Source organism: Rhineura floridana, chromosome 1 (assembly GCF_030035675.1).
Source record: "Rhineura floridana isolate rRhiFlo1 chromosome 1, rRhiFlo1.hap2, whole genome shotgun sequence".
Classification (NCBI taxonomy): Eukaryota; Metazoa; Chordata; class Lepidosauria; order Squamata; family Rhineuridae; genus Rhineura; species Rhineura floridana.
In genome coordinates, this window is record NC_084480.1 from 74,861,764 (window position 1) to 74,883,677 (window position 21,914).

Genomic DNA, 21,914 nt, shown 5'->3' on the forward strand with positions numbered 1-21,914 from the left:
CTGTTAATTTATAATGCAAGTGTTCATGTTGTCTTGGTGTTCTAAATCTTAGTTGTAATAGTATTTTCTTAACATTTTAGAAATCCTTTGATGCGCTGAATTGTGTCACTATGCTAAAGATGGTATGGATTTCAAAAGCTAGTGCTGTTCAGAGAAAGGGCAGGTAATGCAAATATCATGAATTTTTTTCTAAGTTCAGGTTACAGAGACTATTCTTACTTGTTCAGTAAGAATGCATAGTATATCATTGATTGAAAGGAAAAAATCTTTTCATAATAGCAACCCTGAAAATGAAATAAAAGGTAGCATATAGTTGATTTAAATAAAAATAATAATTCTTAGAATTATTTATTTATTTATTTAAAATATTTCTATCCCGCCCTTCTACCCTGTAATAGGGCACTTAGTGCGGCTTACAAAAATAAAATAAAATACGTACATAATAACATTGTAAACAAAAAAATCACAAAACATTAAAATAAATTAAAATACATAAAATACAGTATATACACACACACACATATATACATATATATAGGGAGTGGTACTAAAGGGGACTACAACAGTAAAATTTAACATAGAAGGCATAAAATCAGTGTCAGGCTCTACCTTCAGTCGCTCCCAAAGGCTCTCCGGAACAAGATCATTTTCAGAAGTCTCCGCAAAACCATCAGGGAGGGAGCAGAGCGAACTTCTTGGGGTAGGGTGTTCCAAAGCTTGGGGGCCACAGCTGAAAAAGCTCTCTCCTGCGTGCCTGTCAGTCTAACGTCTTTCACTCCAGGCATGCAGAGGAGACCAGAGGCAGATGATCTTAAATCCTGGGCAGGTACATATGGGCATAAGCAGTTCCTCAGGTACATTGATCCAAGGCCGTTTAGGGCTTTAAAGGTCAGAACCAGCACTTTGAATTGGGCCTGGAAGCAAATTGGGAGCCAGTGGAGTTGATAAAGCACAGGGGTGATATGCTCCTTGCGCCATTCTCCAGTTAACATTCTGGCTGCTGCATTTTGAACCAACTGTAATTTCCAAACCTTTTTCAAAGGCAGCCCCACATAGAGTGCATTACAGTAAGCCTCGATGTCACCAATTCTTGTGTCGCTGTGGCCAAGTCAACTGCCTCCAGGAAAAGACGCAGCTGGTAGACCAGTTTGAGTTGGCCAAAAGCACTCCTGGCTACCACAGCCACCTGATATTCAAGCAGCAGGGCAGGATCCAGGAGGACTCCCAAACTGCAGACCTGCTCCTTCAAGGGGAGTGCAACCCCATCCAGAATAGGTTGCAACCCTATCCCTGGCACGGTTTTCTCCTTGACCAGCAACACTTCCATCTTGTCTAGATTAAGTTTCAGTTTATTAGCCCACATCCATCCCTTCACAGCCTCCAGGCACCGGTTTAGGATGAGCACTCCCTCCCTGCAATCAGGTGGGAGGGAGAGATAGAGCTGAGTGTCATTACTTAATCAAGAAAGTTTTCACCTGAAACAGGTTAAAATTTTGATTTTTTTTTTTAAAAAAGCCTTGAATGTTAGTACTTTGATTAAAAAAAAACTTTTTAGACCGTTTCTGGAAAGAATGTCATCTTTCTGTGGTAATTTTGAAGACATCTGGTCATGCTTTTTACACTATATTCACTTTAGATCACCCCTGACCTGGGTTTACAATATCTGTTATAGTGTTATCGATCTCACTATGTCTCCAAATTATTTGAGCCGTTAACATAAAAGTTATAACGAATTACACTTTTGAAAGTGCTTCTTTTATGGAATGTATTACCTACTTCTGAGATACCTTTGGGCCCATCCATACAACTGTATAATCTGCAATGTAATTGCTTTGTGTCCTCATTAATTCACCGTCGCCCATATGACATTGCAAGCTAGTATGGATTTTCGTGTTAACAAATCTGCATTAGAATTAACCCTGAAAAACCTATAAGCTTTCCTAAACCGATAATCAGTGGCATTAACATCCATGGGCTCAGACGCAATGCTGCTGGCTTTCCTGCAACAGGCGGTCCATAGGTGTTCCTCTGTCATATGCCAAGCCCCTTCCCCCACCCTCTGTCCACGCCTCCTCCTTTCTTACAGTTCATTCCTGCTTCTGGTAGTGAACTGGGGTACTTCCTCCTTCTGGCTTCTGTAACTGTATTGCATTGGTTTTTTTAAAAAAAGCTAGTATTTTGCGATCAAACGTAAAATCAAATGTTTAAGGAAAAATTCTTCCACTTACAAGCTATTTTGTGATATTACACAAACAATTCATTCAAAACATGGAGTTTAAAGGAGGAGGTTTTTGACTGAGCTTCCTTGGGCTGATGGGGGAAAGAGGTTGGAGGAGTGAGCTGTAGTACTTTAATGTGGCATTGATGTTGCAGCCAATCCACCAGCAGGCGAAGCCTCTCTTGTCCTGCCCAACAGCTAATGGGGATGGGAGGGAGAGCTAAACAGACCAAAGAGCCAAAAATCAGGGCAATGAGAGGAAGGGGAGATCAGTCTCTCTCTCTCTCCCTTTCTCTCTCCCCCTTTCTCTCTCTCTCTCTCTGAGTGAGTGAGAGAGAGAGGGGGGGAGGGAGGGAGAGAGAGAGAGAGAGCACTAACTGTAAGTTGTGTTCTTTTCCTCTGAGCCTGAAACTGACTAATATGGGTTCTCCCTTTGCTAACTTGAAACTGAATAAGAGATGATCTCTTGCTTTCTCATATGGTGGGCAGTGGGGATCTAATACAGTTTGGGATGAGGAGGCATGAAGAGGAGATCCGGTGGGTGCACTGGGCAGAAGGTAACAGCGGGAGATTGTGGGAAACAATTGAATACGGAAAGGCATTTGCCTCTCAGTTGGACAAATTCAGTGGAATCAGGAGTAACCAGTGGTTCCCATCCTTCGTATGCCCTATGTTATATGTAACAATCCAGATGTTTATTTTGCTTGCACTTGGGGGGGGGATAACATTGCCCTTTTGCACATCTACCAACCTGCGCATGTGTAGGAATTTTAAAAAAGATACACGTTTCTGCACTCTTCTGAAAAAGCACGCAAAAAGCTAATGACCGTTATGGAGCAATCACTGAAAAGTGGTGGACAGGGGAGCAGCCAATGAGAAAGCAAAAACAAAAAAAAAAGCCCACACGTATGGACGCTTGATAATTGGGTTTTCACAATAAACAGACCACAAACAAGACATGTATGGATCTTGAGGCCACCAACTGAATATGGAAAACGCGGATTTTGTGGTTAGGTATGGATGGGCCCTTTATCTGCTTTGACTGTTTAAATTTCACCTACCTATATTTTGACATGTCTTAAATAATACTTTCTGTTTCTAAGGGCAGGACGTTGTCGACCTGGAATTTGTTTCCGACTTTTTAGTAGACTCAGATTTCAAAATATGCTGGAATTTCAGACTCCGGAACTACTAAGAATGCCTCTACAGGTTAGTGATCTTTGTTGCTTCATTAAGTCCATATAGCCTCATGGGTTCAGCCTTATGCCAAACCATAGCTTGTACTATCCATAATTTAGGACCCAAGCCATGGTTTAGAGGTCTTTGTTTGCTTTTATTTTTTGTTGTCCAGCACTCAGAAGCTCACTTCCTTATTCATAATACTGTAGTCTTTGGAGCAATGGCTGTTTAGGTGCTAAACTATAGATAAGCTTCTTTATTCATGGCTTGATGCAAGGAGCCAACATGGTGCCCTTCAGATGTTGTTGGATTCCAGCACCCACCTAACATGGCCCACAATCAGAGATGATGGGAGCTGCAGGGTAAGAATATATAGAGGCCTCCACGTTAGCTACACCAGCTTATTGTGATGTCTGGACTGAATCAATGGCTGTGTTCACACATCACTCTAAACCAAAGTTTAGCATGATGTGAATGAGCCATAGCAACATGTGCTCATGTCTCCAGTAAGATGAGTTCAGAATTTTTTGGCTTGTTTAAACTAATCATTGTTAAATTAACCACCATTCTGAGTCCAAATGACACAGCAAGCTGTGGTTAATTGGAAGGGCAGCTATTGACCTTTGCTTCCCACTTGTACAGGAGGGGGTGAGGATAATGTGCAAGTCCAAGGCTCACTGTGGCTCATTCTTCCTGATTCATGTCACACTAAGCTATTATTTAGCAAGTTGTGCAAAGATGGTTAATATGTGGAAAGTTGCTATTTTTGAAAAACTTACCATTTTTATTACCTAAAATCACTCTTATTTCTGTTCTAAAATTGTGAATGAGATACTTATGTAAGGTCTTGCCAGCTTTAAGATACTACGTGGAAGAGTTGTCCTGCATTTCTACTTCACATCGTACCAAAAAGCAGCTTTGGACAATGCTGCAAAGTTGTAACTGGTGATGCTTGGTGATGATGCTGGTTTTGTTTGCCTGTTTACATTGCTCTGTAGGCATAGCATTGTGTGAGAGAACTTGTGACATTCCACAGACGTTCTGTGGTAACTTTTTTCTTTGGTTGCTTTTTACATATTGAGGCTTAAGTAGAAATGAGCATTTGATGAACTCGAAGCCTTAGGGTGTAATCCTAGACAGGATTACTTGATCTCACTGAATTTGCAGGTATTTCCTTTTGTGTGGGAGGATTCTATAGGATCAAGTTAAAAATCTGCTTGTACCGTAGACTTGCTTTAGTGACATATAGTGAATATTTTTGGTTTCTTTCTGTTTTGTTACAGCTTTGCCACATATTAGGGTAAGGGATTATTAAAGCTGAATATTTGATTTCATTTGTACTTTAGTTCACAGATTCTCAAATGTCAGGGTGCACTGGTAGTTTGCAAAAGAGCTTATTAAGTATGGGGTAGCAAGCAGTATTTTCAGGGGTTGTCAAGTTAATAGAAGACTTAAGGGTTTTCAACCGAGACTGAAAGACTGCTATTCTGGTGGATGTTTTGAATAAAATATAAAAACTACTTAATCATGCACCCCTGTACAAACTTCACTGACAGTAATCCCTGTTGAACTCAGTGGGACTTCTGCGTAAGCAGGTATAAAATCGCACTGTAAAGTAAAGGCATTATCTTTTGGCTTCTCTGAAAATTGTCTTAATTTCTAGGAGCTTTGTTTGCATACCAAATTGCTAGCTCCCATCAACTGTCCAATTGCTGACTTCTTAATGAAAGCTCCAGAACCTCCTCCTGCGTTAATTGTGAGAAATGCTGTCCAGATGCTTAAGGTGAGCAAATGAAGTAAAGCTACACTTGTTCCTGTATTTCTAGTTATTACTTGCTTTTATCATGTTTCCTAAATGGAGTCCAGAACATTACATTTCTCTGTATAAATACTTAGTTACCGGCTCTGAAAAACTGTTAGTATTATTTATTAAATTTCTATCCCACCCTTCCTCCCAGAAGGAGCCCAGGGTGGCACTTTTCCCAATTTCACTAGCACCTCACCTAATGCTTTTCCTCTAAAGGATTTACCCCTGGAAATAACTAATCAAAATTGGCTTAGTTTAGGTAGTCATACCAATAGAAAATGCCAAATGAGAAAATATGAGTCTGTTTGAATTGTTGGTGGGAAAAAAATTCCCTTGCATTTTCAAATGAAATCATGACAGGAAAAATACATGCTAAGCTAATTCAAATTTGGAGCTCTACCTAGTTCTGAATTGTGCATTTTTTTATATGTTGATTTTGTTTACTGTTATTGATAATAGACTATAGATGCTATGGATACCTGGGAGGATCTGACAGAACTTGGCTATCATCTGGCTGACTTACCAGTAGAACCCCACCTTGGTAAAATGGTGTTGTGCGCCGTTGTTTTGAAATGCCTGGATCCTATTCTGACCATTGCGTGTACCCTTGCATATCGCGACCCTTTTGTGCTACCTACGCAGGCCTCCCAAAAGCGTGCAGCCATGCTGTGCAGAAAACGATTTACTGCAGGAACGTTTAGTGACCATATGGCCCTTCTCCGAGCTTTTCAGGTATTGCTAGCCTACTAAAAATATTTATGATCTTTGTTAGGTGTATCTGAAAGTGATGAGGCACTTTAGCTAGATTAACTCTCCTTGAAATGCTACCTAAGGACAGTCTTTTAAAAATATATTTTTATTGAGTTTTTGGAAAAGGAAATATAAACATCAAACAAAACAACACAACCAGAAAAGAAATGAGTGTACACAGTCATGAGAGCTCAAAACAATGTTGAATTAAATAAGTCCATTGCAGAGTTGAATTACTGGTAACTCTGTTAACTGAATACAGTTCTCCATAAATGTCCAGGTGTGGATGGTGGTTTACATGTATATCCTCAGAAGATGCAAACTCAGTAAACTTTTACCTAATGCACTGGTATAAATTAATGGTATCTGAGGGTAGAGGCAGTTCCCAAACCTATGTACACCTCATCCATATTGCTACTGCTGCTGCTTCTTGTCTCCCCTTCTTGCTGCTTGCCATTTGTCACTTGTTTCCTTTCCATGCTGCTGCCAGCTAGAGAAGCAGCATTGTGCATGTATATTATCTTCCTTTCCCCCCTCTTGCCTTATGAGACCACTACTAACAGCATATGCTGGGGGGGGTAAAGAAAGGCCGGGGAAGGAACTGGCAATCCCACCCCATATATACGGTCTGCCTAATAAATGTCGCAAGACGTCACCCTAAGAGTCGGAAACGACTCGCACTACAAGTGCGGAGACACCTTTACCTTTTTTATTGCTATAAGCTGAGTTGAGGGTGGGGTGCAAGTGCAGCTTTCACTTGTGTAACATTGCTTTAACAGTCAGAAAAATAAATATCAACATTTCCTTGAGCCATGGTTTTAATCACCTGGTTTGTTTTCAGACCTTTGTATGGATCAGTTGGAATAAGTTGAATTATCATACAGATAATGTTGAGAACTATCCTATGTCCCATCCCCTGGGTGCGCTGAGTTGAATTGCTCTAATATTATGATAAGTTTGAATTAAAGTTACTTTGACCAATGGTGCCAAGTAGGAATGTTAATAACCTTCTACCCATGCTTCCTTGGACACCTTGTCTCCCTGTTGGTGTGAAACACCTAGACCCGCAGTTGGATTCTTGAATGTAGAGTGGTATAGTTCCTATCGCTGTTCTGGTGGTTGCTCAAAGTAGAGAAGCCCTCAAAATCTGGACCTTTCTCAAATGTAGTTCCTTCCTTTCTTACTGGCTTTGTTGTTCATTTGTAATGGTCACTGAAGGTATTTTGCAAAAAACTACTCTATTTTCAAAGGCCTTTTAACCAACTTGTTTTGCAGGCATGGCAAAAGGCACGAAGTGATGGCTGGGAACGGGCTTTTTGTGAGAAGAACTTTCTTTCTCAGGCAACGATGGAGATTATCATAGGAATGAGAACACAGTTGCTTGGGCAGCTCAGAGCATCAGGTATGTATATCTCTCTCTATTAACATGAAAACTGCCCCACAAGGTTTTTAAACATTCTTCCTGGATTTCACAGCATTATTCATTCCTATGTATGAGATCAGGGATATGGTTGCTGTCTTTTGAGGTGTTACTTTGGAGTGTTTATCCTATGACTAAGCCTTGGGTTTACTTACACAGAAAGCATATTCCATCTGTTATCACAATTGGAGGTGCTGTGTGGTTACATTGGGTTTTAAATAGGTCCCAGTTATGTGTACTTGAGGTTACACTAGCAGTATTTGCTGAGGAGCTTACTACTTACTGTTCTGTTACATAAAAACAAAAGCACACCTATGGCTGTGTGTAGATTAATAATAGAATTAATAATGTTATATTCACTGGCTGAAGATCATGGAAACATATTAGTTAAGAAAAGTGCAAGTAATTTATACCAAAAGGTAACAATTTAAGATGAATTATACCAGCAGGATTGAGCTACCAGCTTCTGGTGTTCTGTTAATTTCTTGCTCTTAATTAATCAGTTTTGGTCTAATTTTGGTTGCCATTCCTCTAAAATCTGGAGCCTTTTCCCTCCATCAAATATTCATAAGGGTGGAGATTGACGAGGAGATGAAGGGCCACTAGGAGACTGCTCCCCTTGTATCTGCAGGGTCCTTTGCACCTGAATGCTCAGTTCCCACCATTCAGATTAGTACAGTATACCATAAAAACAGAGTGGGAGCTAAGAGGCTAACCTATATCAGACATGTATATCTGAAATTAAGAATTGTTTAACTAACACAATATACTTTTCTTTCCCCCTTTTCTCCTTTAGGTTTTGTTAGAGCCAGAGGCGGTGGTGATATAAGAGATGTTAACACAAACTCGGAGAACTGGGCTGTGGTAAAAGGTGCCTTAGTAGCTGGAATGTATCCAAATCTAGTTCATGTTGACAGAGAGAACATCGTCTTGACTGGACCAAAAGAAAAGAAAGTCAGATTTCATCCTACCTCAGTTCTTAGCCAGCCCCAGTATAAAAAGGTACAATGGTATAAAGTTTTTAATATTAGGATGGGAGACCTGGGCAGCTTAGTTGTTCAATGAGCAGTCTTAATGGCTTTGAATGCTTTGCTTATTTACACCTGTTTTAAATAATACAGCAAGTTATCATTCTTAACAAAAGTACTGTTTTGGAAAGCAAGAAACTAGTAGGATAGTGTAGCAGAAGCCTTTGCTAAATTTCTTAGTTTGGCTTGTTTTAGCAGTATTTCCTGATCTTAGCTCAGGACATGTATGTTATAAAGGTTTTTTTTACAATATTCCTCATGTGGACTGTGTGTATTGCATGAGCTAGAGGCCAATCTCTGTACTGTTCCTTCAGTTTGACTTATGGAGGACTAGATGTGTCACATTAGGCTTATGCAAACACATCTTGGTTTATATAAGAAAAGACAGCTATAATATTGTGGAGATAATGTTGCCTGTATGTACTTTGCCCTTGGATTTAAAGTTGAGTCAGTTTAGCGTGTTGTGAAAAATCTTGAGGCAATGAGCAGGTCACTTCCTAAAGTATATGGGAATTATCTCTTTCATAATTTAACAGATTGAAGCAGGGGTAGATAACTTGTGACCCTCCAGAAGACAACTCCCATCATTCCCAACCATTGGCCAAGCTGGCTGGGACAAATGAAATTTGGGAGTTCGACATCATCTTTTGCTCTGAGCAGGCTGAAGGTGCTACCACACCAACCACTCTTGCCTCTTTCTGTGGCAAAATGCCTAAAGATCAAACCAGAGGTTTATCAGAGCACTCTAAAAAAATAAAACCAGCAACCAGAAAGTGGCAAGAGTGGTTGGTGTGGTAGCACCTTCAGCCTGCTCAGAGCAAAAGATGTTGGTTAAAAATACAAGCCGTGGCAGCGCACTTGGAGGCAGCTGCCATTTTGGGCAACAGAAAACAGCCTCACAGGCAGTGGGCAGCCCTTTAACTCTTGCAGTAGCACAGAGAGTGGCCAGTAACATGCACAAAAACATTACATACCTTGCAAGCAGTGCAGTAGCTGAGCAATCGGGGAGTGAAAATGCTGCCAAAACTAAGGAGAAAAATAAAAACAACATTATTAGAGTGCAGAAGAGCAGCTCACGTGGAGAGCAAAGCCAGCACTGGGTGGCAACAAATGATGAGATGCTCTCTAAGGATGAAGGGGCTCCACATTCTTTGGTCCTTTTCTGCTCAAATTCAGAGGAGGAAGAAGAATTCACTGGATTAAATCACATTAGAAGAGCCCCGATGGATGACATTTCTGCAGAACTAGCTGCATTTCACCAGTCTGTTTAAGTAGCACTTGCACAGATGCAACAAGATACGCAATCACATCCTGCATCAGTGAATAATCAGTGACCTTCCAATACATTGCAGCACAGTGCTCGTTTGAGTCAGCTAAACGATACTGTTAATGAGCCGGGGGGGGCAACAGAGAATACGTGACAATGCTTCACCAGACCCACATGATGTATCCAGAGGTAGAGCACGGAGGCTGATGGTACAGAGGTTTGGCAGGCAAACCACTGATACACAACAGATTGTGTATGATGATTCAGTTGTCTCTCCGGAGAAGGATATAGATGGTTCACAGATGGAAGAGCAGTCTGTCTTGAGGCTTTTCCATAAAGGATGGCAAACTCCACTCCTGATGTCTATGGAATTGTAAATTAACTGTTTGGTCTGAGTAACTCTGTTTCCTCAGTAGTCTTAAGTAGTCCCATGAAGGGTGAGCCATCTATCACATCCGTGGGGCAGTGATTGGGCAGCAGCTAACAGCCACTGCAAGGGCACCTGAGTTGCTGGAGACCAGGAAAACAAACTATATGAGGGAGGTGTGGCCTGGATGCCCTGGTCAGCTGAAGTACATTAATTCAGCTCAGCAAACGACAAATAGGTATGCAGCCGAGCTCCTGTCAAAGGAGGGGGATGTGCAGCAGCAACCTCAAATGCAAGTACTAGGGGCTGCTTCATGTGTGTTATCTTCATCATGATGAATTTGCAGGCTTCCACCCCGGTGCATGAGCAATAGCCAAAGACGCTTAGGCCATAAAGAAAACACAAGGGCTATATGTGCTGATTGCCTACATTCAGATTAACTGAGCAGGACACTCAGTCCATGTGGTTATCTGATCTGCATCTGTTTTGCAGCAGATAAGTGAAGCCTGCCTGGGAGATGTTTAATCTCTCATTTGCTGAGATACAACTGCTCAAGTGCATTCAACAGCAGCATTTAGTGGCACGCTGGGTGCCCAACAGTTTTCTAATTCACAGTATGTAGTTTCTCAGCCCAGCCATAGCCAGGCTGATCAGCCTGGTTATCCACAAATTGTTGCTGCCACGTCATGTGATGATGATGATGATAATATTAGCCTGAGGCACAGTCAGATCAGGACAAAGCCATATCATGGGCACAATTCCTCTTCAGATGAAGAGGGTGCTAATTTTTCCAGACTCACATGCAATTCCAAGGGGCCGGGGGCCAGAATTCAGAGTGACATTACAGGTTATTAGAGAGCAAGATGCTGCTATGAATACTGATTCCCTTGATACTCAGGTGACACCAGATATTGAGGAGGGGGGAAGGAAGTAATGAGGTACGGATTGAGAAGAAAATACCTAACATGCTGTTAAAGGATGAACATTTTATTCATTTGTTCAGTAGAATGTTAGCAGCATTGGATCATCCTGACAAACCAGCTGATCCAAAGCGCAAAGGTCCCCAAAGAACCTAGTACAAACTAACTGATTCAAAGCGCAGAGGTCCCAAAAGAACCTAGTACTAATCACGAGGTGATTCCGGTCCTGCTCCTAAGCAAGTAACTTAGATTGAATGGGAAGTACTTCTTCAAACTAAAAGACTAATGGTTTCGGCAAAGAAATACTACTTTCCATACCCAGAGTTTATGCATAAACTGAACACTGACAATTAATTTGCTGGTGGTTACTTTATTGTCCAAAGCTCATCTCCCAAAAGAGGAAGCACAATCATAGGACATGACTGACAGAAGAATAGGTTTGGTGCATGAAGTGCATCCTACTGCTGCAGTCAGCCTCTCAAAGGCAGAGAGCTGTCACTGCACTCCATTCTAATGTGAGTAATTGTTTCCATAATGTCCCATAGTGGGCAGTCTGCTGCTTCATTATCAGGGCAGCCTTTTTTGGCTCAGTACAACATTAGATCATTGGGGTTAGATATAGTATGTTCTGAATGTAGAAAGAAGTGATGAAATGGTCTCTAATTGTGTTTCGGTAAATCATGGCCTACACCTGTTTTTTAAGGCCATGATAGTCCTGGACATGGTGCATCATGTGCAAAGTCCATCCCTTCTACTTCACAGGGGTGTTTGCTGCTCCTGATACAAGTCTCAAGGATGGGCTATTTCTGTTCCTTCTCTATCTCAAAAATTGGTCAGGTTACAGTGGCATATGCTAATATGTTTTTTCTTGTGTGACAGACTGCCTTGATGGCCATTATTAGCTCCCTGAACCATGAGTTCCTCAGCGAGAGGAAAATAAAATGAAAATTATAATGATGATGATGATGATAATAACAATAATGGGATGTCACTCAGTGATTATGGGGTTGTTACATTGGTCATTCAGGAGTGTTGCATAAGATCCAACTACAAGGGTCAACATCTCTTCATCTGCCTTATTTTTTCCAGTCCTAAAAGTTGCCAATTCAGAGTTATTTGGACCCTAGAATGCTCATACAGTGTTGAAGGGGTTATAAGGACATATCTGTGGAGACTGTTAGGGTTTCCCCCCTCAGAACTCACCAGAATATTGGCCCTTTGGGCAGTGAAATGGAATGGTACTCTGAGGAGAATTTCCTGACTCTCCCCAAAGGCATTAGCTCACTATTTCTTCCTAGAGACCTGACCCTCACTTCCCCAGTGTTTTTCCATGAGCAGTGGCAGAAGAGTCTGTTGGCTCCTCTAGAGGACCAGAGGCATATAAGTAAATAGCAGTTACCTCATGAGCTTCATGAGAATGTGAAAGTTATTTCTAGCAGATGGCCCTGTGTATTTTTATTTGGAAGTATTTTTCAAAAGTAGCAGAACATAGCCCAGGTTTGCTCTTCTGAACAGTTGCAGTCCTTAATAACTGAAGAAATGGATAATTACATATATCTTATCGATTGTTGAGGAGTTTGAAGGGTCCCGTAGAGGATGACCTTAACAATAATTATTAAATAACAAATAAATAGAATATAGATGAGCTTGTTTTTTCTTTCTCAAGGTTTCCATGAGGCTTCAGCCATATCCTGTGCAACCACATACTGACTATTATCTTCTGCAACGACATATTCACTATTATTCTCTCAGAGTTTTCAGTTCATTAACGAAAGAATTTTTGGAATGGTGCTGATGTTCAATTCATTACCTGCCCTTCACCACCGGGTCCCAGGGCAGAGTAAAACAGCTTATAGATCAATATTGCAACCACTGGAAGAAATTAACCTTTCATAGAGCTTACTACTCTTAAGTAATGCTACTATTAAGCAAGCTTAGTTTCAAACAATGCTTAAGAAATATCTACCCATGGAACTCCCTGGAAACACTGGATTAAAATGAAGACTTCCATTATTGCAGCATGTGAACAAACTATTGGTTACCAAACTAAGAAACATCAGGATCTGTTTGATGAGAATGATACTGAGATTGAACATATCAACAAGAAAAGGAAAGTCTTCTGGATATCACAGAATGACATTAATTGTGGTGCTAAGAAGAAAATCAATGCCAGTGGAAAGGCTGAGGTATAGCAAAGGACTAGAGAACTTAAGAATGCATGGTGGATAAAGAAAGCTCAAGAAATCCAGCATTTTGCAGATGCTCATGATGTACAGGGCTTTTTAATGCCACAAAGGCCATCTATGGACCAAGAAATTATTGTACGAATCCCTTACATTCAGTGGATGGTACCAAACTTCTTAAGGATAAACAGTCTATTGCACTGCGTTGGAAAGAGCATTACCACGATCTCCTTAATCGTAACTCTGTTGTGGCTGGTGAGATCTTCTCACAAATTCGGCAACAACAAATTATAGACGAGCTTGCAGTATCCCCTAATTTGGATGAAGTCAGTAAAGCCATTAATCAAATGAAGAACAACAAAGCTAGTGGACCTGATGGGATTCCTGCTGAAATATTTAAAGGAGGTGGGCCTGAACTTACACAACAACTTCATAAGCTCATTGAAAAGATTGGATAAGGGAGGAGATCCCAGAAGATTTTAGGGATGCCATGATTATCACCCTTTTTAAGAAGGGTGATAGAACAGATTATGGGAACTATCGAGGGATCTCTTTTCTTGCTACCGCAGGTAAAATCCTTGCAAGGATCCTCACAAATCGCCTCCTACCTATCTCAGAAGGTAACCTCCCCGAATCCCAAGATGGCTTTCGCTCTTCCAGGGGGACATTGAACATGATCTTCACTGCACGACAGCTTCAAGAAAAATTCCGGGAACAAAACTGACCTTTATATATAGCGTCTATTGATCTGCTTAAGGCCTTTGATACTGTGAATCAAACTGCTCTCTGGACCATCCTTCTGAAAATTGGATGCCCTGATAAATTTGTGAATATTTTGCGACTCCTTCATGACAACACGACAGCGACAATTTTGGATAACAATGGCTTTCAGAGTGATTCATTCAGAGTCGGATCAGGTTTAAAACAGGGATGTGTCATTGCTCCAACCTTATTTGCTATTTTCATTGCTATGATTCTACACCTTATTGAGGGGAAACTTCCTACTGGTCTGGAAATCAAACAAATGGAAAGCTTTTTAATCTCAGTAGGCTGAAAGCAAAAAGTAAAGTAATTACAACGTCTGTCATAGAACTTCAATAAGCCAATAATAATGTAGTCTCTGCACTTTCAGAGAAAGATCTTCAAACTATCCTAAATGTCTTTGCAGAAGCATATGGAAAGCTTCGGCTCTTGCTTAATATAAAAAAATCCAAAGTGCTTCATAAGCAGGTGCGAACTAGTCCCTCTGTAGCACCATCAATCCAGCTTAATGGTGCAATGCTGGATAATGTTGATCTCATATCTTGGCAGCCATCTCTCTGTAAAAGCTGACATCAGCGCTAAAATTCAACATTGTTTGAGCTCTGTGAATGCCACATTCTCCTGAATGAAGCATAGAGTGTTCGAGGATTGGGATATTATTATAAATAATACTTATTTACAAAACCATTGTACCAACCTTACTGTACGCCTGTGAAACATGGACCATTTATAAACTCCACTCCCAAGATTCCACCAACGCTGCCTCTGGGAAAATCCTGCAAATTACGGCAAAGACCACCGGTGATGAAACAATGATCCTTCAACATCAACTTTGCTGGACCGGCCATGTTGTTTGAATACCTGATTACCATCTTCCAAAGCAGCTACTGGAAAAAGGAATATTGGTGGACAGCACAAGAGGCTTAAATATGTTCTTAAAGATAATCTTAAATGTAACATGAGCATCGAGAACTATGAGGTTTTGGCCCATGAGCATCCCAGTTGGAGGTTGGCTATTATCAAAGGTGCTATGGACTTTGAAGAAGCATGAGTACAGGGCAAAAGGAACAAATGACCTAAGCAGAAGGCACATCAAGCAAATCCTCATTGTGACTGTCTTCCATCTGGAAACATATATCCTACTTGTGGAAGGCTCTGTGGATCTAGGATCGGCCTCCACAGTCTCTTGAGAACCCACTGTTAAAGACCTTATCTTGGAAGACAATCTTACTCGGTCATGACTGATCACCAATGAAACTACTCTGCATAACAATTCTGTTTCTTTTCCTCCCTTGAGGAAGTTCAGTAACAAATTTAATGCATGTTTTATGTGTAAGTTAATTTGTCTTTATTCCTTGTCTTCAACAGGCAGATAGTTATTTATATAGTTCTTTGAGAATGTGGGCAACAGAATCAAAGTCAAACACATGCTTCTTTCATGGATGACAGAGGTCTCCATGTGTGACAGAGGTCTCCACGTGGGTACTATAGCTCCCCCTACAGCTTGAAGACAGGAAATGCTTCAGGAAATTTTTTTGCTCCTCCCTTCTTGCTGAGGCTCAGTTTTCTTTCCTGTCTCAGCTCGGAGGACACCCTTTCTGGCTGTCTTCCTTTCTGGCCTAGCTTCTCTCCTCCCTTTTGCCTATATTCCAGGTTTTTTGGCCTATCTTCCAGTTATCTATTTTTCTACTTGTTTTATAATCAAGGGTCACAGCCTGTTGGACTTTTCCATTACAGCGATAGAGATGCCAGCAGATCCAGCAGCATTGACCAAAAGGGAGAACTTTTGGATTTACTCTCTGGACACATTGGCACCACATGGCCTGAACCTGGAGGACAGTACCACCACTACCTAGCTTCTGCAAATGAAGCCCCTCTGAGCATTCCATCCTCAAAGCTCTATAATTACCACCTTGGTAACAGCATTTGTATGTTGGCAGCTGATGAAGGCGAAAGCTGGAACGTTTTGTTAATATAATAAAAACCTCTGTTTGGTTAATCACAATTACGTTCATATATACATATATATATTACTTACCTTTAGTTCTCTGTCCTTCTAGTTTCACTTTCATTTATTCTTCCTTCCGCTCCCTGCAAGCATGGAAAAGACGGCATTTTACTCTTCGAAGAAGAAAAAATATTCAAAAAAGGCAGGGCAGTACTCAGCCTCGGCTGCAGTCAGCTCCCACCTGCCCCAGATTCCCGCCAATGTTCAGCAGCAGCTGCTTATTGGTGAAGACGACCCTCTTGAGGGCACCTCCTCTCGGATGGACTCCATTGCTCCCTGCAAGCTTGCCAGAGTCAGTGAGTCCCCTCCACTTACCTCCTTACCACAGGGACTTTTAGCGGAGCCGTTTTTGGCTGCTCATGATTCGGCGCGTGCCATTTTGTCTGAGAAACACGAGGCGGCCACCATTTTGGATTGGCACTTGCCTGCTGCTTTTCATGCTGCTCCTGCACTACAACAAAAAAGGGCACTTATTGAAGCGGATGCTTCCCATGGCTTGCCTTTACTCCTGCCTGAGAATAGCGCTGTGGTCCTCTCGGCGACACAGCCTCTGCGCTCCCGAGAACCCCCCCACCTTGTTCCTATCGGGACTAGGGAACTGGAGCGTCTTTCATCTGAAGATGAGGAGCAAAGGAGGTACGATTCCCCAGTTCAATGCATGCAGATTACCCCCACATCCCAGCCTGGGATGCAATGCCTCAACAACCGCAGTTGTCCCTATCTGATCTGCTATCTCCCGCTGTATTGCAACAGCTTAAGGAGGCCATGATTGGGGAGCTTGTTACAGAATTAGCAAGCGGCAGGGCAACCAAAGGGCATTCTCCCTCCACACGGGATAATGCAGACGTACCACCCCCACCCTCCAAAAGGCCCTCAATTGCGTATCCACACCTTGATAGGGTGCCTTCACCCTCCCCACATGCTGTTGCTAGAGGCCACAGCACTCAGCAAGACCTCTCTTTAGACGCAGGCCAGTCTGATGACGACAGAGATCCTGATATTGAAGAAGGGGAATGGAGCGAAGGCTCAGATATGGATGACACTGAGTCTGCTAGATTATTTGTAGAGGCTCATTTTGCCCCTCTTTTCCATAAAGTAGTGGCAGCTTTGGACTTAAATGTGACGCAGAAACAACAGGACCCCTTATCTAAGAGCTCTCTAGTGCTCCCTGTCCCTAAGCCTTCCACTAGGTGCATGCCTTTGCCCACCTCTTAAAAATATTATGAAGTTATAATGGGACTTGCCTCTCCAATGCAGACAAGGTAATAACTATGCCAATAAGTTTTATGTCCTAGATGCTGACGTTATGAACCAGCTTCACATTCCAGCTGTGGATGGGCCCATTTCCGCTCTACTCTCCCATGCCTTCTTGCTGCGGGACGGAGATGCTCAGTTAAAGGACCCCATTGAGCGCAAATCTGATGCAGCTCTGAAGCGCTCTCATGAAGCTAATGCGCTCTCAATAAGAGCCTCTACTTTGGCTTCTGTATTTGCCAGAGCAGCGCTGTTATGGACTGAAGACCTGCTTGACGATGTTAATGGAGACCCAGCTAGACTCAGAAAGACTCTACTCAAGATATCTAGATCCGTGGCATTCATACCAGACGCCACTATGGACTCTGCCCAATTTTCCTGCAGAGCAATGGCAGCAGCAGTTGTAGCTAGAAGACATCTCTGGCTTAACCACTGGGATGTGGATGCAGCTTCACGTGCCAGCCTAGCCTCTGTCCCCTTCTCAGCTGCCAAGCTCTTCAGCTATGAGGCACTCAAGGAAGTCCTCATAGACACCAGAGATAAAAAGAAAGTGATGCCATCCCAAAAGCAAGAGGATAGGCGCACTTTTAAGTGTCCTGCCTCTTCTTCTTACCCTTTCCAGTCCTTTTGTGGCTCCAGGCTCACCAGGGCACGTGACTTCAAAAGCGGGTGCTCCTACTGGACCAGGCAGAGATTTCCACAGAAGTCTCAGACTCCTTCTTCCAGACCCTTCCCCAACCAAATTAGACAAGGATGTCAGAACCAACAACGCTTCTGACTCACCTCTGACACCACAAGTAGGAGGTCGCCTAACCCACTTTGCTTCTCGTTGGCAACACACGACCCAGGACAAGTGGGTACTCACCATTGTCAAGGAGGGGTACCGGATAGAACTTAGAGTACCCGCCCACCAGATTCCTTCCCTCTCCCTTAGCCACTTCCATCAAAAAACACCAAGCAATATTAGGCGAGATTCATCACCTGTTGGATATCTCCGCCATAGAAGAAGTACCATCAGGAGAGGTTTTCTCAGGTCTTTACTCCATCTTCTTCGTGGTCAGGAAAAAGGACGGATCCTGGCGCAGGGTACTCGACCTCAAATTCTTAAATCATTTGTGACCCATAGAACCTTCAGGATGGAGATCCTTACGTCCATCACAGAAGCTCTTCTTCCACGGGACTTTCTGGCTTCAATAGATTTAAAAGAGACCTACCTGCACATCCCCATATTCCCATCTCACAGGCGATTACTCCGCTTCTATTACAACAGCCACCACTTTCAATACAGGGCCCTTTCCTTTGGTCTGGCTTCGGCTCCACGTCTATTCACCAAGGTCATGGTGACATTAGTAGCGGGTCTTCAGATGCAAGGATTGCACATATACCCATATTTAGACAACCTCATCCTGTCCAATTCCTTCCATCAAGCCCAACAGGACGTCCACGTTTCACTAGACTTCTTGCAAGGTCACGGCTTTCTCATAAATTCCCAAAAGAGCCATCTATGCCCTTCTCAGCAGCTGCTCCACCTTGGGGCGACTATAGACACGGCTCAACAGCTCATTTCCCTGTCGCCACAGAGGGCCCAGAACATTGCCTCACTAGCAACTACTTTGTCCCAACTTCGATCCCCAGACGTGATGTTGCTTGCCAAACTACTGGGCATGATGGCATCAGCAATAGGGATCACTCCCTGGGCGCGCCTGCACTCCCGCCCACTTCAAACCTTTTTACTTCAGTTCCAGTCAGACATTGCACTACGCAACTATCGTCACATTCTCCTTCCATCTCCGGTCAAACACTCCCTCACCTGGTGGTCGGAAATACGGAACCTATCGAAAGGAGTCCCACTACAGGATCCTCCCCAAACAGTCATCACCACCGACGCCAGTCTCCATGGTTGGGGAGCTCACTGCCAGGGGCAATATGTTTAAGAACGCTGGTCGACAGCAGAGGCGACCAGAAACATCAACTGGTTAGAGTTAAGGGCAGCATACCTAGCTCTTCTGCACTTCGCACCAATCCTCGCCTTTCCAGATGTCCTCATTCGCACCGACAACACATTGACTTGTGCTTACCTGATCAAACAAGGAGGTACCCACTCAAGGACTCTGAACCTAGAGGCTACCTCAATGCTACTGTGGGCAGAAAGACACCTGTCCTCAATTTCAGCAGAGTACATCCAGGGTCGCCTGAACATAAGGGCGGATTGGCTGAGCAGACAGCAGCTCTTCCCAGGCAAGTGGGCTCTGAATGTGGAAGTATTCCAGTCTCTCCAAGCAAAGTTCGGCAACTTCGAAGTAGACCTATTCGCTTCGGATGCCAATCACCAGACAAAGAGATTCTTCTCACGATTCAGGAGTTGCAGAGCAGAAGGACAAGATGCTCTGGCAGTAAGTTGGCCAAAAGGCCTCCTCTACACATTCCCACCGACTCCCTTACTGTCCAGAGTACTGAAGAAAATCAGAACAGAAGCAGCTCACGTGGTCCTCGTGGCCCCCTATTGGCCGAGACGCTCCTGGTTCTCGGACATAGTTCGCCTGGCACAAGGCCCTCCGCTTCATCTACTGGCACAACACAACCTGCTTCATCAGGGTCCTCTCCTACACCCGGACCCACAATGGCTCAGACTAACCGCATGGAGATTGAGCGCAATAGGCTGTTAGCGTTAGGATTCTCCTCTGAAGTGGTGAATATCATCCTGTCAGCGAGACGCCCTTCCACCATTAAAAGCTGTCAATCTACATGGAAAGCTTTCTCCTCCTGGTGTACCACACAAGCTATCTCTCCAGAGTCAGCAGTGGTCGCTCAAGTTTTGCAATTCTTGCAAGATGGTCTGAAAAAGGGCATGCGGCCAAATACTTTAAAATGACAAACATCAGCTCTCTCATCCATCCTGCTACCTACCAGCAGTACTTCTCTAGCTGCACATCCTCTTCTTAAAAAGTTCCTCCGAGGAGCTGTTGCCTTAAGTCCTCCAGTACTGCATAGATTTCCATCATGGAGCCTGCATTGGACCGTCCTCAGCGCTCTTCAGAAACCTCCCTTTGAGCCGCTTGCATCCGTTCCTCTCAGGGTCCTATCCTTCAAATTGATATTCCTCGTAGCTATAACCTCGGCTCGCAGAGTATCTGAACTGCAAGCCCTCTCAATACAAAAACATCTGTGTACATTCCATAAAGATAAAGTGGTGCTACGAACTAACCCAAAGTGAACTCACCATTCCATAGGCAGCAGGAAATAATCCTACCTTCCTTTTGTCCTAATCCCTCTCATCCCAGAGAAAAAGCGTGGTACTCCTTAGACATTAGACGTGCTCTGAAAGTCTACCTTTCTAGAACTGAGTCCTTTCGTAAATGTGATTCCTTGTTTGCATAATTCCATCCGCCTACTTTAGGAAACAAGGTCTCACGAAATACCTTGGCTAGGTGGATTAGAGCGTGTATATCTCTAGCATACAAAGCTCTGCACCGGCCTTCTCAATTGATCCTTATGGCTCATTCCACCAGATCAGCCGCTACTTTGGCGGCCTCCTCCACTGATGCCTCCATAGAAGAAATTTGTAGGGCAGCCACCTGGTCATCCCCATCTGCCTTTACTCGGGTTTACAAAATTGATCTTTATGCATCAGCGGAGGCTTCATTTGGTCGCAGAGTTCTCGAACAGGTCCTGCCTCCACCTGACCCACCCTAGGTCATAGCTTTAGTACGTCCCATGTGGAGACCTCTGTCATCCATGAGAGAAGGTACAGTTTGTACTTACCGTAAATGGTGTTTCTTCATGGATGACAAGAGGTCTCCACAGCCCTCCCTAACCTGGCTGGCTATATGGGACAATATTATGGGGTGCCACGACTACGCACATTTCTGGGACTCTCCCAGACTGGTTAACTGTTTCCATGTTCTTACACCTATTGTGTTTTTTCGATGTGTTATATATTCTATGATGAGCTGAGGCTGTTGGCAGAGCTTTACAAGAATGAAAACTGAGCCTCAGCAGGAAGGGAGGAGCAAAAAACATTTCCTGAAGCATTTCCTGTCTTCAAGCTGTAGGGGGAGCTATAGTACCCACGTGGAGACCTCTTGTCATCCATGAAGAAACACCGTTTATGGTAAGTACAAACTGTACCTTCTTATATAATACCTAACTAACTGGAAATTAAGGCTACCAGGCCTTCTGTTGTTCCTTTATGTTCATTTAAACATCACGTTAAGTTTCAGATTACTGGCACTCAGCAGGTTCTCATAGCATGGCAGTATTTCAGGGATTACTTTGTAGGTATGAGAAGTTTCACCTAGTTGGAGTTTTCCTGGCTGCTTTTGAATCACTCAGGAGGTTTGGTTGCATGAATTACCAGGTATTCATTAAGGAATTCCTCCTAGCTGGAGCTTCTCTGGCTGTTTCTGAAGCATTCAGGGGTTTACCTTACTCTGCACCTGGTATCGTGGCACATTCAACAAATGTTGCTCTGCAAGAGATTTGTCGGGCAACCACTTGGGCAAACTTGGATACATTTATCAAGCATAATAAGATGGACATTTACGCATCTGCAGAGGCAGCCGTGGGGAGGTGAGTTCCTTTGGAGGTGCTGCTGGATCATTAAGGGGCACATACCCACCCACACAGAAGGTCAGTTTTGGAACATTCCACTTCGGGGTGTTGTGGTGCCCACTGGAGAAGGAACCATTTTATTCACCAGAAAGGTATTTCTCTGGGGCCAGCAGGACGCCGCCAAGGCCTCCTGGGATGTA

The 21,914-nt window shown here is 43.2% G+C and overlaps 1 protein-coding gene across 3 annotated transcripts in view; it reads left to right on the plus strand.

Annotated features, from left to right (window-relative positions):
* YTHDC2 (YTH N6-methyladenosine RNA binding protein C2) overlaps positions 1-21,914 on the plus strand; it is a 67,319-nt gene that overhangs the window by 26,924 nt on the left and 18,481 nt on the right. For all 3 annotated transcript variants that reach the window (XR_009762306.1, XM_061624231.1, XM_061624242.1), the window contains exons 17-22: positions 81-163; positions 3,322-3,427; positions 5,061-5,180; positions 5,664-5,936; positions 7,230-7,356; positions 8,171-8,376. Coding sequence is in view for 2 of the 3 variants with exons in the window: in XM_061624231.1 (XP_061480215.1) it covers positions 81-163; positions 3,322-3,427; positions 5,061-5,180; positions 5,664-5,936; positions 7,230-7,356; positions 8,171-8,376 (915 nt within the window). In the remaining variant the exon portion in view is untranslated. The remainder of the gene's footprint in view (positions 1-80; positions 164-3,321; positions 3,428-5,060; positions 5,181-5,663; positions 5,937-7,229; positions 7,357-8,170; positions 8,377-21,914) is intronic.